The sequence below is a fragment of the Salarias fasciatus genome, chromosome 16, assembly GCF_902148845.1.
Source record: "Salarias fasciatus chromosome 16, fSalaFa1.1, whole genome shotgun sequence".
In the NCBI taxonomy this organism is placed as follows: domain Eukaryota; kingdom Metazoa; phylum Chordata; class Actinopteri; order Blenniiformes; family Blenniidae; genus Salarias; species Salarias fasciatus.
In genome coordinates, this window is record NC_043760.1 from 31880662 (window position 1) to 31897307 (window position 16646).

A 16646-nucleotide genomic window follows, 5' to 3' on the forward strand; every position below is an offset into this window, starting at 1 on the left:
ATGTGAGCCAATTCTTTCAATCACACTCACTTATTTTATTTGAAGTGTTTTTAATACCACTTTACTGTTAAGTGGAATCGTGTTTGTTTTTTTATTCAACCTGGACAGTTTTCCCCCTTTTTTCACAACAAACTCGACTGTTAGACTTTTACCCAGATAAAGCAGAAGTATGACAATCAACAGGAAGCCAGTCGCATAACAACACACACATGCTGCAAATCCCGTGAATGGGTGAAGTCAAGCGCTCTCACTTCGCTAAATATCCCTTCCGTGTTCACTTTGGGATGAGCGTGCGATATGCACTGTATGTTTACAAGAGGCAGGAGATGGTGTGTCTGCACCGCATGGTCTGAAAGTGGAAGGATGATCTTGTTCTCAGACTTGTTTATGTAAATTGACCTGGATAATACTCACGTCTGAAGATGTGCGTTCTGATTAGATGACTGATTTCTTAGTCAACGTGTATATTTTTGCTTATAATTTTGATCTAGAAATGAAAAGGGAACAAAAAGGCCTCTTTGTAATGCCAAATAGACTAACTTAATATAAATTTGAATTTGGTTTCATATATTTTTGATCTGATTAACTTAGACTTAGAGAAATGTAGGTAGCTTACATCAAATTTAACGAGTTAGTGTAACTCCAAGCTCTGTTTGTGAAGGAGCTTCCCATCTGCCACTGATTGGGCAAGTTGAAGTACAGTTGTTGAAAAATACTGAAATTCAGATAGAGGTACTCTCCTCAAATAATTCATCTTGCTTCTCTATTCTCTATTCTTCTTTTTTAAGTCACAGATGAACAGTAAAAGTGAAAGCCACACCTCATAAGGTGGGAATTCCCAGATGAAATAATTCAACAGAGTTGTGCTGTGTCGTTACACCTCCATTTCCTGTCAGCTCTCCCACGGTGTAGTTAATCCGTCATTGTAGAAAGTCAGTTTCTGTAGAGGTAATGACTGAATTACACGAGGAGGAAACAGACGGTGGCACATGGCGGCTGTGATGAGTGACGAGTGGATGTGTGTTCTCTCCACGCCGGTGAACATGAGGGGAGATTCAAGCATGTCTTGGTCTTCAGTGTCACTTCCAAGGCTCGATCGAATGGTGTGGCGGTTACAGCAGTTAGGAGGATGAAGATTGTCACATGATCCATTTCCCCTCTCTAGCACTGTAAAAGGTTCAAAGCCCATTTCCTTTGCCGCCTGACTCAGACACAGTATCTTTGCTTCCATCTACAACTGACGCTCACATGCCTCCCAGCCTCCGTCTCCTTCTGTTGTCTCCAGGTGAGTCCATAAAGCTCCTTACCTCAACTCTATGATCAGTACTGCTTGTTCCCAGTTAGGATATGATAATACCTATAAATTACTTGCAACGTCACCATGTGTCTAACCTCTTCATATTTTCATATTTTAGATATTTCTTTGACGTTTTGTTCATTAATTTGTTTTGTTGTTTTCCTTTGTTGGGAAATAGTTTAGTTCCGATTTGGATTCCATAAGTTAGCATCACATGTTGAAACATAAAGACAAAAATGATCCTGATTTCCACACAGAAGCAACAACCTGACATCCAAATGAAGTCGGCGTGAAATGTTATTTAGAAATGTAAAAACATCACATTGTGAGGATGCTTAGAACTCATTTACCACATAATAACAGCACAACAAACATCTATCAGAATGGAAAAAGGAATATTTATAGAAACCACTATAGGATTTAAGAACATTATATGAAAAGCGTAGTTCATGTTTGTTAGAACTTGTCACTAAAGCTGTGCTTTTTAAAGCCACGCTGTGTAAATTCAGCCACTGGTGTGGTAAATAATGCACTTTCTATTGCATAACTCTCAGGTTCAGTTGTGTGTGCATTTCACCTGTTTGGTGTGTGGGTGCTTCCTCCAACACTGCCGTGCACACCACGTGTGACTGAAAGTGCTCAAACCGTTTTTCTCTGTTACTGTAAATCACAGGAAAATGAAATTCTGCTTCATCTCTAAGTTCATGTGTTGAACAGTTTTTTTTAAAGTGTGGGAGGATGAGCTCTTTTCTGCTATGAATATATTTACATTTACTTTAAATAGAACTGTAATTTCTCTCTGGTGAGTCTGGATTTATTGGTTAACGTGCAGAAATGAAGCAGATCTCTTACATTAGTGTTGTTTTACATTATTATGGACTCTGGGGCCTTCCAAAGAATTCAGTTTCCAAATGACTGGCAGGTTTGCTGTATACCCTCAATTCTTTTTTGAATTGATTTCTTCTCAAAGGACAAAATCATGCTGTGAGAGGGTTTTCTCCCTGATCCTCAGGTTTTTCCTGCTGCTGAAGCCGCGCACAACTTTGAAAACCACCGTTTTAGAGTTTATCACAAGCAGCTTGCGGGGGGGGGGTTGCCCACAGTGACAGTTGGCACTTTGTACCACAAGCCAAGCGTGTCTTTTTCCTGTGTGAAGACCACACCCGACACGTGTGCTGCCATGCACAACACAACAGCACCCAGCTTTACTGTAGAGAACTGTTGTGAACTGTCTCACTGTGTTTCACACCTTAGCGCCAAATCTCTTTTGCAAACACAACTGAAGTCTGCATGCATCACCTACGATCATATCTGTTTCTTTTTTCTCTTCTGCGGTAGGATGCAGTTTCCGTGTCGTTTGTGTTTTCCATTCCAATGCAGTGGACAAAATCACAGCACTTGCATGAAAAGTGTATCATCCTATTGTTTGGTCTGAGTCTGTATTTTGCGGGTAAAATATATCTACATAAGTTTCCTAATCGTTTGTTGTACAGGTACTCAGTGATCCTTCCTCTACAATCATGGCTGTGAATTCCAGCAGCAACAAACTGGACAACGACACGCTACTCATGCTCCAGGATGTAAACACCAGCATCATTATTTCTGTCGTCTACATGATCGTCACCGCCATCAACCTGGCGGGAAACGGGCTGTCCATGTGGCTCCTCCTCTTTCGTACCTCGCCAAAGACTCCCTCCATCATCTTCATGATTAATCTGACGTTAACCGACTTGGCTCTGGGCATCGCCCTGCCTTTTCAGGTTTCCTACCAACTCCAAGGGTATCACTGGACTCTGGGACCAGGCTGGTGCAGGTATTTTTTACTATAATGATTTAGACTCACCAATGCAGGATGAACAGGCTCTAGTGTCGAGGGATCATTCTATTCAGTGTGAGGGACAAAAAAAACCAACTCCTTCCTCACTTCCACGGGGACAAAATATGACAGCTTTTCTACCACAAAGACATGAGAGAGTTGTGACGAATAGTAAATTATTACAGAGCAATACTATCATATAGCTCAAATAGTATTGAAATGATCTTCCTTTTCTCACCTGGTAAACCTGACCTGAGGGGAGGAGGGCTGTAAGCAGACGATGAGCGTCCAGTTGTCTCTATGGGCTCCTGGAAAAACTTCCATCACCTCTGAAACTCACGGAGAACAAAAAGGGTTTTATTGTATCTGTGTAAAGACTGGAATGTGCAGGTAAAAACAAAGTTATCTTTAGTTTGGTAAGTACTAAACTTGCCCATGGGCACAAATGGCCAGATCCACATACTGTGCAAACCACAAGATAATTTTTCTGAAATGATTCTCAAGCGATGGCATCCAGGATATCTACCAGCGAGTGCCTGCTTTTCCTCACCACTTTACGTCTGCCCACCAGACATTTTCCAAGTCTTTCTGGATGTGTCTGCTTCTTCTGACTGGCACTGTTGGCTTTGTCTGTTTTGCCACCCACAATGCACTGCGCTCCACATCACGTCCTCTCGCTACTCCCCTGCGAAACTCCGCTAGCAAGTGAACCGAGACCAACTCAAGGGGACCCGAGTTTGCTTGTTTGATCCGGGTCAGAGTTCAGGGGAGCTTTCGCTCAGTGGATTTTCTTAGAAAGTCCCTGAAGTGATCTCTGGTCTGAGTCAAACAGGGCCGGTGTGAAAACGCGAAAAAGCGTCCTGGAAACTGAAATTGCCAAAAGTGCATATTCAACATGACAGCAGTCTCTGTCTTTCCAGATGTGTTGTGCATTGAACAGAAAAGACACATAATTAGTGACTTTGCGTGACGCCGTCCACGATAAGAGCCGTACTAGATGCTTCCTTGTTGTCAGTCTTCATTTCAACGCAATGAAAGGAGCAACACAACAGAGGAACTAATCTTCTCTCAACTGTATTAAAAAAACACACAGCTCGCTTTTTAATGTGTTTATTTGCCAGCTATTCCACAACAGAAACAAAATAAAGACAATTTTCCCTCTGCTTCCATTTTCAGATTCTTGACGCTGGTTTTCTACACCAATATGTACTGCTCCATTCTGACCATGATGGCCATCAGTATCGACCGCTACCTGGGCATTGTGAGACCAATGAGCTTCAGACAGTCCACCAAGAGGAAGTCCATCGCTTTCGTCAGCTGCTTCCTGATGTGGGGTTTAGTGCTCAGCGTATTGTACCCTCTGATGACCACAGACCTGACCTATCACGTTCCTGAACTTGGGATCACCACATGTTTTGATGTACTGAAGAAAGACATGCTCCCCTCCACGCTGGCCTGGGCGGCCTTCCTCCTCACCATGGTGTTTGTGCTCTTTCTCTTCCCCTTCTGTGTCACGACGTTCTGCTACGTCAACGTCATACGCAAGCTGGCGAGCGACTCCAAGACAGCCCAGAAAGAGAAGGCTATTCGTCTGGCCTTTGTCGTCCTCCTGGTATTCACGCTCTGCTTTGCACCCAACAACATCCTCCTGTTTGTTCACTCTGTGTTGAGACTCTTCTGGGGGCAGTCTGTCTACACGGCCTACAAGCTGTCGCTCTGTTTGAGCTGCCTGAACAGCTGCCTCGATCCATTTATTTACTACTTTGCTTCGAGAGATTTCCGGCAAAAGTTGAGAGCGATAATGAATCTGCAGAGCATGAGTAGTGCTGACTCAGTGAAGTTGGAGCAGAAAGAAAGTATGTACTCCACACACTTAGTTCCAGAAGGCCAGAGCACAGAAAGGTCTCTCTGATACCACGGCAGCCACAGATGACAGATAAGACAAAAGGATGTGACAACGGAAATGTGAAAGGGAGTCAAACAATGTGGTAACAGTTGACCGGAGTTTGAATGCTGCTTTCAACATCGTGTCTTAGAGACAATTTCAAAATCAGTGTCATGGGTTTTTTTCATGTGTGGCAGCTGAACTCACTCAAATCTGAGCTCACTATAGTTAATAATGAAATGCCACGCACTGTGTACGGTATATATTTTTATATTTTGCTCAAGAGCTCACACTGTTTATTTTTAGAGAAAATATGTATCATTTAGAACTGTAAATAAAATGTGAATAAAGCATATGTACCGTTGTATTCCTCTTAAAGACTGCTGGTGTTACCGTTATCATCCTCCTGTTTGCTCACTCTGTGTGCTCTCCGTCTCTTTCCTTTTATTTTCTTTATAAACGTTCATACTATTGCAAATATTGGGACTTCCTGTTTTTCAGAATGTTTATATTTATTTATATTTCTCTTCTATCCTGTTGCTGTTTGTTTCTATTTTTTCCTTCATGTAGAGAGTGAAGAAAGCCAGAGCCATTGCCATTAAAGCTGTTTCTGATTCTGATTCTGATTCTGATTCGGAACATCAGGTATCAGTATCGATGTATATATCCCTGCACCGTCATTGTTATGCAATGTATGTTTTATTTTTGTTGTGACATTGCAAAAAAAAATTAAATAAATGCTTTCCCTTTCTTACTACTGTGGTTTTCAAACTGTTTTTAAAGAGTGTACAACATGAGAAAAGACTGAATTCTCCAGCTATGGATGATGACAAATATTTGTGAAACTCTCTCTCTGCGACTTGAGGTTGTGACAGGGTGAAGGATAAAATGTGTGTCTGTCTGGTTTTATAATGTCCATCTGAAAGCTGTCATGTTTAAACCGTCGCACAGGCGCAGACACACACGTGCTTCATGTGGGGGAAAGTGAAATCTGCATGCACAACAATAAGGAAGTTCTTTATTTCTCTGCGTTCTTTTGAGGTCACAGTCCTTCCTGTCTTTTCTTCCTTGTGACTGCATCTCCAGCCTCATTTCTTAAGTGCTTTGTTAATTTGACTACTTTGGGGAGAAACCTGCCAGTTTAACGCTACGTGGCCTCCTTCCCTTCTGCTTGTGGCAAAGCCTAAATTTGACACATTTCAAATACTGGCCAGGCTGTTCTATGAGTTCTCTCTGTGTGCTTGTGAGTTTCCTCCTGGTACTCCAGTTTCCTCTCACAGTTAAAAAATCCAGGTGAGGACAATTTGTGACCCTAAATTATCAAAAAGTATCTGTGGTTGTCTGTCTGTGCTTGCTCTGTGATGGACTGGCAGCCTGTTCAACCAGTGTAATCTGTTTTTGGCCAAAGGAAAGTGGGTTTGGCTCCAGCACCCTGAGACCCAGATCCCAGATCAAGATAGAGCAGAATAGAAGATGGGTGGACGGACACAGGGTCATACTAGCCACAGTTTTAGAAATCCTGAGGTCCACCACCCATGAAATTCAAGACCAAAAATTAATGGAATTATTTAAAACAGAAGTGATTCCAATGTACATATGACGTGTGTGTGTGTGTGTGTGTGTGTGTGTGTGTGTGTGTGTGTGTGTGTGTGTGTGTGTGTGTGTGTGTGTGTGTGTGTGTGTGCGTGTGTGTGTGTGTGTGTGTCCGGACAGCATGTTACTTCCCATCCTTGAAATCCTTAAATACAAACAGTGCAGTATGCAGAATCTTCTGAAGTTGAATATCTAAATCTAGGATATTCCTCCTCCCACTTGGAACGGCACGAAAGCTTTTCACCAAACATTGATTGGAGGTAATTATGGTTAGAAATTCTACATTGATCAGAATCAGAATCAGAAACAGGTTTGAGGAATTTGTTTTGTTGGTGATGCAAGCTTGGAATTAAGAATAAAACAAAAAACACAAACGCAAAAACAATAAATATGACAAGGATTACATTCATTCATTTTAAAAGCCACATTGGCTTTTTCAGGGTCAGGGGGCCTGGAGCCAATCCCAGCTGCTGTGGGTGAGGGTGGAGGACACCCTGGACAGTTCACCAGTCTGTCACAGGGTTAATACATAGAGAGAGACAACCATGCACACTCAAATTCATACCTAGGAGCAATTTTGGAGTTACCAATTACAATAGAATAGAATAGAATAGAATAGAATAGAATAGAATAGAATAGAATAGAATAGAATAGTCTTTATTAATCTCACAGCTGAGAATTTTACAGGTGCAGAGGCTCGCAGAACACACAGCAGGGTGCAAAAGGTGATGAAAGGAGCAAATAAGAATACGTTCCTCCACCGTTCAGTGCAGTGGATGAGAGCTGTTGTCCTTAATGAATGTGAGCTTGTCCAACATCCTCCTCTCACCCACATCCTCTACCGAGTCCAGAGCTGGCCCTTCTGACCAGCTCGGTGAGTCTCTTCCTGTCCCGCTCTATGCTGCCCGGGGCCCAGCAGATGGAAGCATAGTGGATAGCAGCGGCTACCACAGAGTCTTAAAAGGTCCTAAGCTGAGGTCTGCACACTCCGAAGGACCTCAGTCTCCTCAGAAGGTGGAGGCGACTCTGTCCCTTCTTGTACAGAGTATCAGTGTTGTGGGACCAGTCCAGTTTATTGTTGAGGTGAACACCCAGGTACTTGAAACTGTCCACTGATTCAATGTCCTCCCCCCCCCTCCTGGATGTTCACCTGTGGGTGTGGTAATGTCCTCCTCATGAAGTCGATCACCATCTCCCTCGTCTTACTGTTTTTTTTTTAAGCACAGGTGGTTGTGCACACACCAGTCTAAAAAGTCCATGATGACCGACTGGTACTGCAGCTTGTTCCCCTACGACACACATCTCACAATGGCGGAGTTGTGACCTGACATTCATGTTTTTGGATTGTGGCAGGAAGCCAGAGTACCTGAGGGGAACCCACGTACATACGGGGAGAACATGCAAACTCCACACAGAAAGGGCCTGGCTGGTATTTGAACCCAGGACATTCTTGCTGTGAGGTAAAAGCTCTAATCACTGTGCCACCGTGCAGCCCACATAAACTTAAATGGCAAAAATTACAAAATTACAAAAGGTAACAACACCCAACAGCAACACCCACTATCATATACCATCTCAGTAAACATAAGAACACCCGCTATCCTCAACAGGCCTCTACGAGTGATGCCATCACTATCAGAAGTAAAGAAAATGTCATGCAGTAGACATTGCATGCAGTGGACAGCATAAACCAAGCAGTTTGCAGAGATCCTGCAAGAAAAGAAGCAAAGTGATAAACTACAAGGGATAGAAACAGTAGCACAACACAGGTGTTTCAGCAACCCACATGAGGTCATGAGGTTTTGAGGTCATGTGTGGCTGTGAGATTTACGCAGCTGTGGATGCTGCAGACAAATGAAGAATTAGTGGTCTAAAAGCTGAATGTTTGGTCCTGGCTTTCAGGAATTTGCCCATAAGCCATAAATTAGAGTTGCTTTAGAAACTACAGCGAGGCTGTTAACTGACTTGTCTTTGATGGCCTTTCATTGTATTTTGTTTGGATATTATTTCCTGTAGTGGTTTTGTCAGTGGTGGGCCGTCAGGGCCTGCAAAGCCTTCTCTGCTGGCCTAAAAATTATCTGAATTACAGACTGATGTAAATTATATTTTGTCCATAAATAATTAATAAATGATTCCAAACGGTATGTTCCAGTTCCTTTCATAGTTTTCCCGTGGTCGCGCTGCTTCCAGACATGTTTTTTTTCATATTAAATCATTTAACCAATCAGATTTCAGGCATCATCTGTTGCTAGGGTCAAAGAAATCTGCCCGAGGCCTTCGCTATCCGTTCCTGATGGCGCAGTGAAGTAAAGTGAAGCGTCAAACAGACAGTTGCTTCAACCAATCAGATTTCGAGTTGGCGACTCAGCGCCTTCTAGCTTCTAACAACAGCAGATCCAGGCCCTCTGATTTACATTCACCAAGAGATACAGTAGGGGGCGGTATGCACCTAAGTTGTTGGTCGCCTACCTCAATTATTCCAAAGAAGAAGAAGAAGAAGAAGACCTGAAGAGAAATAAAACTTACGCCAGAAATACCACAGGGCAAGCTGTTTGCCCTGTGGCAAGCTATTGCTGTTTTATTAAGTTGTTGATGCTCATTGTATGTGCACAGATGTAGTAGGAGAATTGTGCACTTCAGCAAAGGCATTTATTCTGGCTGCACAAGTATCTATCTGCTGTGCAACAACTCTTTATGTGCATATCTGCATAATAAGATTTTTTTTTGTAGACAAAATAGTTATTGAGAGGTGGATTGGTTCAGGCGGATCTGTTCTGAAGGACTTAATGTGAAATGCACGGTCCGCCACTGGGTTTTGTGAAGCTTAGTGTTCAGATGAAAAACGTGTGCATTCTCTGCTCCTTTAAATTGAGCCCCACTTTTTCCCGCCTACTGTGCTACGTCACCACGTGTGCGTAATGACGTATTACGCCGGTCGTGGTGCAGCAGGCAGCTGTCTTCCCTGTTGGTTTCCGGGACGAGGACAGGTAGGACGTGTTGCAGCTTATTATAACTTTTAAAGTATCTCTACCGTCAAAAGGAATTCAAAGCGTGAATGTTTCTTTAAAGTATTTCATGTTTTCGCGTTTGGTGGACTTTACTTGCAAAACGTGGCGTTTTTGCTGCGTTCACTTGACATTCAAGTTGAATTTTCCTCATTGCACCGAGCAGGAATGGGTTAGGTTAGGGTCAGCTTCAGTTTAATTTTCACATCAATGTTGTTTTTATGTGCTCGGTCGTGTTTTCATCCTAAGCCATTTTCTTGGGGTTATTAATAAGTGCTTTAAATTGTGTCTTGGGTGATGCCTCTCAGTAATGACGCCAGACTGATGGGATGTCTGCATCGCTGTAGTTATTTTGAATTATTTTGGATTGCACTCATTCCCCCTTCTGTTATTGGACACATGTATTTGAGATGGTATCTTCAAGCTTGTCCAAACTCCAGCAGTATTTATGTTTTCTATCATTCTTGACGAATAACTGTAAGTTGTTGAACTCACTGAGGATAATTTCCTCTTATCTTAAGTTGAAATTGTTTGTGAGCTGTTGCAGCCACCTCGGCCCTTCTGGCTTTCTGACATAACTGAGGTCACATCTGTAATGTTTAACTCTGTTCATTTTGGGGCAGGTTCACAAGGAGGCCACCATGGTGCTGAACCCAGTCATTTCCAAGCTTTCCGGGAAACTGGTGGTACTGGCCAGCGCCTCTCCAAGAAGACTGGAGATACTCCGCAATGCGGTTTGTAGGCAAATCATCAGATTTCTTTTGAATCACAGTGACAATTTTTTCATTCCTGAAAAAGAGACTTGAGATACTTTGATAATAATTCTCAAAAGTTCCTCATATATGCCTCAAACCCTCTCTCTGTGTGTAGACAAAAACTCAATTTGACATTGATGGAAGAAAAGATGTCTAATTTTAATAAAATCAAAATGCATGATCTAACAGCTCATTTTGAAGTCTTTCTGGAAAAAAAATGAATACAAAACTAAGAAAGACTGTCCTAAATGAAATAATGCAAACAATAAAAGATGAGGCAGATTATGTGTAATGTTGACATCTGCTCCCTCCGTGCAGTAGAGTCATGCACAGAGTAGCTGCATGGGGATCATGTCACACTCAACAAAGTACCTATTCAAAGAACCAGCCATTCAAATACATGCTTAAGAGGCCCTTGGAAAACAATGGATGTGACAACATGTGAATAGTGGACATGTTTGGGCCGAAGAGTGCCAGAAACCTTCCTATCCTTTTTTAATTTTCAGCCAATCGAATCCCCAAACTAACTGTAACTGTCTCAGTCTTATTTTCGTTGTGTGGTCTCCTCTCTGTCAGGGTTTGCGTTTCGAAGTTGTGCCATCCTGGTTCAAAGAAACACTTGATAAGAGAGTCTTCAAGTCACCTCATGAGTACGCCGTGGAGACGGCCAAGCAGAAGGCCCTGGAGGTGGCCAGGAGGATGCCCGTTGTGAGTTAAGCAATTTCTTTGTACTGCAAACTGTTTTACTTAACATTCAAGTAACATTTATGAATATTTTGTGTATCTATTGGCTTTAGAAACACCTGAAGACTCCAGATATAGTAATTGGAGCTGACACGATTGTGGTAAGATTTCAAAAAAGTTTATTTCTGGAAAATAAAGGTTTTTTTTTTTAATATATATATATATAAATATATATATTAGTTGTGAGTGCTGGTTAATTTTGATTTCTTCAGACTGTAGATGGTTTGATTTTGGAGAAGCCAGTGAGCAAGCATGATGCTTACAGGATGCTGTCGAGGTGAGAATCATGTACATAACAGCAGAATATCAAAAGTATATTTAACTTAACATTCATGTGTTCATGTCTCATTTAGTCTCAGTGGGAAAGAGCACAGTGTCTATACTGGTGTTGCTATCATCGTGTGCCATGAGAAAGAAAGTAAGTGTCTTCAGTGCTGAGATTTGTAATTTATTTTCTATAAAATATTTACCAGAGGTCTGGGTTTTGTTGCCTTTTTAAAATCCTCAATAATTATGTTTGCTTGCACAGAGAAGCTTTTCAACATTGCATTTCAGTTCAAGTATACATGGTGGTTATTTTTATTTATATCAGGTGACATGTCTGTAATTCTCTGCCTGCAGATGAAGAAGTGGATTATCAGTTGATAGACTTCTATGAAGAAACAAAGGTGAAGTTTGCTGATCTCTCGGAGGATATGCTGTGGGAATACATCAATAGTGGTGAACCCATGTGAGTGTCAGCCTGTGAACTTTCACCCTTGCAGTAGGCATTGAGTGTGTACTGACCCTATTAAAGGTTTGATCAATGGAGGCCTGTGAGCCGCGTAGACCTGTTGACTTTTAGACTTTGAGTTTTGTTCCAGCTTTGTTTGCTTTGTCTGCTTTCCCATGTTTGTGTTGCTCCAAGTAAAGAGTTGGACTCGAGTCAACAAGAGTACAACATTTGATTCCAATTGAAAGTCATGATTGCATAATAATGTTTCTAACAATTCCCACTTGTTGTTTAACCCTTTTTACAACCCTCATTAATATATAAGGTGTAGTTGGGGCATTTTTATACTTTAAAGATAGTATAAAGCACACCATTTTATGCTGATTTTACAATCAAATCTCCTGCAAAGTGCCATAAAACTGACCAAAATCACACTCTTCTTGCTTCTTTTTTCTGTATTTTAATCTCCCGTAACGCTCTACTCACTATTGAGTACTACTGTCATACAGTACAGTGTTGTTAGTGTTATACACTTAGTATGACTTATTGGCTCCAAGTCTGAAAATAGATACTGACTTTCATTTGCACTAGTTTTCTGTGTGCAGTGCTGACGACGTTCAGTCAAATTTTTTAAATAAATGCTTAAAAAGGGGGTACAGACTGTGAACGAGGCATACTTTGCTAAAACCAAATGTCCAAATAAGATAGGATGTATCGTATTATAAGAAATACTAGAAAAATAACACTTCTCTCAATAACTAACTCAGCCACTTTTTCACCATTCTCCAGTAATTCCTTCAATCTGCTTTTTCCAGTTAGTATAACAAACAGGAAACAAATTCACCAGTTACCAAATATTTTTTACATCAGTCCACGTTTTCCTATGAATGAAACTCCGTGTTTGCGCAGGGATAAGGCTGGCGGTTATGGGATTCAGGCTCTCGGTGGCATGCTGGTGGAGTACGTCCACGGAGACTTTCTCAACGTCGTGGGTTTCCCCCTCAACCACTTCTGCAAACAGCTGGACGTCATTTACAACCAGTCTACCTCCTCCTCAGACCAGGGGGCCGAGTCTGCCCACCTGAGTCACAACGGCACTCATGTCCCCCCGGCGCTCGCTCACTCCGACCACAGTTCTTCCTCTGAACACGACTCCTCATCCGATCCCAGAGCCAGCCTGAACAGCCCTTCAGCCAGTCCGGCTCATAAGGTTCGTTTTTCGCCATGTGTTAGGAAATCTGTTTGTGTTTTTTTTTTTTTTTCCTTATTTTTGCAAAATATTCTTTTCCCATAGGTGAAAAGGACTGTCAGTGGGAGTGGAGCGAGTGAGAGCTCCTGGACGTCGGTCAACAGCTCGTCGAAGCCTGGTGACAGAGAGGCTGAGGTCCAGGATCCAGACAATACTCCACTGACTACATGCAAAGAGCAGCCGCCTGAGCCCAGTGTCACTAACGGCGCACCTAGAAAAGAAGACTTGGAGCAAATCACTAAACTGATGGATGGATTCAAGGCCTCAAAGGTACCTGGTGTCTGCGTGCTACTGCATGAACCTCAGACATGAGACATTTTTGAAGCTGACCTTTGCAGAAAGCCAGATACGAGTACTAAAGCATCCACTCATTCTAAAACAATCATATTGGACATTTATTGATTGTTGTGTGTTTAACCGCATGTGCACGGTAAGCAAGACTTCAAAGCAACCCCTTCTCGCAGTTCACAGGTTCAGCAGAAAGCTGTGGTTGAAGCTGTAAATCTGGCCTGGTTATGAGTGGTTATGCTGCACGGTTTCCTGTTATTGTAGAACGTGTTAAACCATTTCACCTTATTCAGACCGACAGGATGCTGCTCTGCTTCAGAGCTGCTCTGCTATCAAGCCCCGATTGTTAACAGAGCTCAGACATCTTCTTCATCGTTTCTCATTTGGTCTTCTTGTTTCCGCTCGTCACACCTCCCAACCGTACAATGACCCTCTTCGCTTCTGTGTCCCGTCACGTTGCAGGCACTGTTCACAGCGTCCAAGCTGAGTGTGTTTGACCTGCTGCACGGCAAGCCGGGGCTCGACGCCGCTCAGGTGGCTCATGAGATCAGAGCTTCAGTGAAGGGAACCCAATGCCTGCTGGAGGCTTGTGTGTCTCTGGGACTGCTGACGAGCAAAGACAGAAGTTAGTCCACACTCATTTCAGGAACGAGCAATGAGGAATTCAATATGTAGTATTCCAGAAGTATGTATGCAGCATTTGAACTCATGAATATGTATGTGATCATACAAATGTTTTTCCTTTTTTGTTATCTGTCCGTCTTTTGTCATTAACTGTGATTTCACTTTTGGCAGCGAGCCAGAAGCCAGTGTACGAGAATACCGAACTGGCCACGCTTTTTTTGCGATCCGATGCTCGCTTTTCACTGCGCGGCTACATCCAGCACTGTAACGACACGGTGTGGCCTCTCTTCTCCCACCTGGACAGTGCCGTGCAGGAGGGGACGACTCAGCACCAGAGAGCCTTCAGCAAGAAACCCAAGGACAACTCTCAGGTGGTTTTGCTCACGTTCACGGTGCTCAGCTGACGTGCATGAACTTGTGTCTTATGTTCACACTTGGTGTCTTCTCTTTATGTGTAAAGGATGTTTGCCACGGCAGTCAAGACGTCAAACTGAGGTTTATGAATGCAATGCACAGCATTGCTAAAGTTACAGGAGAAACCGTAGCGACGGCCTTTGACCTCTCCAGCTTTAAGACGGCCTGCGATCTTGGAGGTGAGAAGATGAAGTCAAAGCTCACACCTCGCCTTGTTAAAGGAGCTTCACGTTTCACATGTTTTCTTTGTTTTGTTTCTTCCCAGGATGCACTGGTGCCATGGCGTATGAGTTCACTAAAGCCCACCCCGGGCTGTCTGTGACTGTGTTTGACTTGCCGAGTGTTGTGGAGATGAGGGAACATTTCCAGCCTCAGCACGCAGACAGCAGAGTTTCATTTGCAGCAGGTCAGTGGTCGGATCATTAGTGGTTCTGCAACAAATGTAGAATTTTTTTATTTCTGTTTGATCCATTCTCGGATGTCTTTTCTATTTCATTCTCTTGAGGACACAGTTATCACAATAAAAAACATGTACCTTAAGTTTTTATGTTGTGAGTGAGAGACTGACAAAGCAATGAGCAACCTCAGCTATGCAGTTTCCTTTCTTTCTGTATGAACAGGAGACTTTTTTAAAGATGAATTACCCAAAGCGGACCTGTACATCCTGGCCAGAATTCTCCATGACTGGCCGGATGAAAAGGTTCATATTCTGCTCGGGAAAATTGCAGATGCATGCACACCAGGTACGTTTCTCTCCCTCTCTCTTTCTTAACGTAATAAAGAAACATAAAAATATGTTTTTTTATATTTATATGAAGTATGATGGTTACAATTAGTCGTATGATAAGCAGATTTTCTATGATAAGCAGATTTTCTCCTCTTTTTTTCCCTTCTGTGAGATATATGAGAAAATGTGACACTTCTTAGCTGGATTTGGTGGAAAGCTAGCAGGTTTGAATCCTACCACTGAGAGAACACTACTGTGGGTCTTTGAACAAGATCTTTAAACTTGAACGACTCAGGCTCTGTCAGGAAAAACTGGTTCCACCCTGTTTTACTGTGAACTCTAAAAAAGATTGTTAAAGTTTAAGAAACACTGCGAAAACTAAAGCCTTCACATCTCAGATTGATTTTGCAGCTAAAGTACATTGCAGTGCAGTGAGTGGATTATTTAAAACGAATGTTAAGAAAAACCCCGTGTTGTCTCAAGTTGTCTTTTCTCGTCTCCATCGTGCTCCCAGGCTGCGGCGTCCTGCTCAGCGAGATCTTTCTGGACGAGGACCGGGCGGGCCCGAGCCGCGGCCTGCTGCAGGCCCTCAGCATGAGCGAGGGCCAACAGAGGAGCGCAGCGGAGTACAGCCTGCTCCTGAAGAGCCACGGCTTCATCCCCTCACACATCACACACACCCACAACCTGCTGGACGCCATGCTTTGCATCAAAGCGTGACTGACGACAACCAAAACACTACTTTGAAAGGCTCATGTTTGACAGTGTTGGAGCGTGTTAAAGTAACCATATTTTAAGACGAGGAAATATGCAGCAGATGTATGGTGACAAAAAAATAACAGCTGTTGTTTTTTTGTTTTTCAGCCATGATAATTGACATTTTATATGGCATTTTAGTCTTTTTATGTATTAATGGAGGTGTGGTCTGGATTAATACTGAAATAAAACTACAGAATCAGAAACCCACATTCAGCTGCATTTCTTTGTTCAGTGGTTCAGAGAATATTCATATGCATAAGTAAAATACTATAAAGCACGTTATTAACAAATTAATGTGTTAATTCAAGCTATTTCAGTTATGCGGTAAGCAGTCTAGTACGTATCAGAATAATCAGACATTTGATGTTTATGCACATCAAATTTAAAGTGGAAACTGACCTACTGAACAGTGAAAGTGATGCATAGATTGCTGAAAATTCAAGTTTTCAGCAGCTCACAAACGGCAAGCAAAAGGAAAAACAGCAGGCAGATTAATATTATAGTGGTGCCCGTACAGATTTAAGACACTGTGCTTTGCTAACACCAGTAAAATTATAGCATACCTGCTCAGAACGGTTTGGTCCTCAAACAGTTAACGCCGCCGGGTGATAGTGCGAGCCAAGCCGAGCCGTCTGGGACTGCTTGTTGTGTGGCTTCGTCATTCTAAAAGCGCTCATGCTGTGGTCAGCCGGATGACGGCTGCGGCTGCAGAGTGTGCATCCGGCCTCCACACTGTCACCATGATGCAATCTGGATGCAATGAAGGAAAGAAGATTAA

At 42.6% G+C, this 16646-nt stretch overlaps 2 protein-coding genes across 2 annotated transcripts; both read left to right on the forward strand.

Moving 5' to 3' along the window:
* Positions 1 to 957: 957 nt before the first annotated feature.
* Positions 958 to 5727, forward strand: p2ry8 (P2Y receptor family member 8). Its single transcript, XM_030111601.1, has 3 exons — positions 958 to 1285; positions 2791 to 3110; positions 4290 to 5727. The coding sequence occupies exons 2-3, from the start codon at positions 2818 to 2820 to the stop codon at positions 5023 to 5025; spliced, it is 1029 nt and encodes a 342-aa protein (XP_029967461.1). The 5' UTR covers positions 958 to 1285; positions 2791 to 2817; the 3' UTR covers positions 5026 to 5727.
* Positions 5728 to 9538: 3811 nt separating this feature from the next.
* asmtl (acetylserotonin O-methyltransferase-like) lies at positions 9539 to 16111 on the forward strand. The gene is made up of 15 exons (XM_030111598.1): positions 9539 to 9578; positions 10220 to 10330; positions 10928 to 11059; positions 11149 to 11196; positions 11308 to 11372; positions 11449 to 11513; positions 11717 to 11825; positions 12717 to 13017; positions 13102 to 13326; positions 13807 to 13969; positions 14140 to 14339; positions 14429 to 14561; positions 14648 to 14788; positions 15003 to 15125; positions 15624 to 16111. Exons 2-15 carry the CDS (start codon positions 10238 to 10240, stop codon positions 15827 to 15829), a joined length of 2004 nt encoding a protein of 667 aa, XP_029967458.1. The 5' UTR covers positions 9539 to 9578; positions 10220 to 10237; the 3' UTR covers positions 15830 to 16111.
* Positions 16112 to 16646: the final 535 nt, after the last annotated feature.

Bases quoted from the DNA above. Each gene is read 5' to 3' on its own strand.
- asmtl (XM_030111598.1), top strand. From the start codon at position 10,238: ATGGTGCTGAACCCAGTCATTTCCAAGCTTTCCGGGAAACTGGTGGTA. The intron at 13,018-13,101 runs GTTCGTTTTTCG...CTTTTCCCATAG, and splicing joins CAGCCAGTCCGGCTCATAAG to GTGAAAAGGACTGTCAGTGG. The intron at 15,126-15,623 runs GTACGTTTCTCT...TCGTGCTCCCAG, and splicing joins TGCAGATGCATGCACACCAG to GCTGCGGCGTCCTGCTCAGC.
- p2ry8 (XM_030111601.1), top strand. From the start codon at position 2,818: ATGGCTGTGAATTCCAGCAGCAACAAACTGGACAACGACACGCTACTC. The intron at 3,111-4,289 runs GTATTTTTTACT...TTCCATTTTCAG, and splicing joins CTGGGACCAGGCTGGTGCAG to ATTCTTGACGCTGGTTTTCT.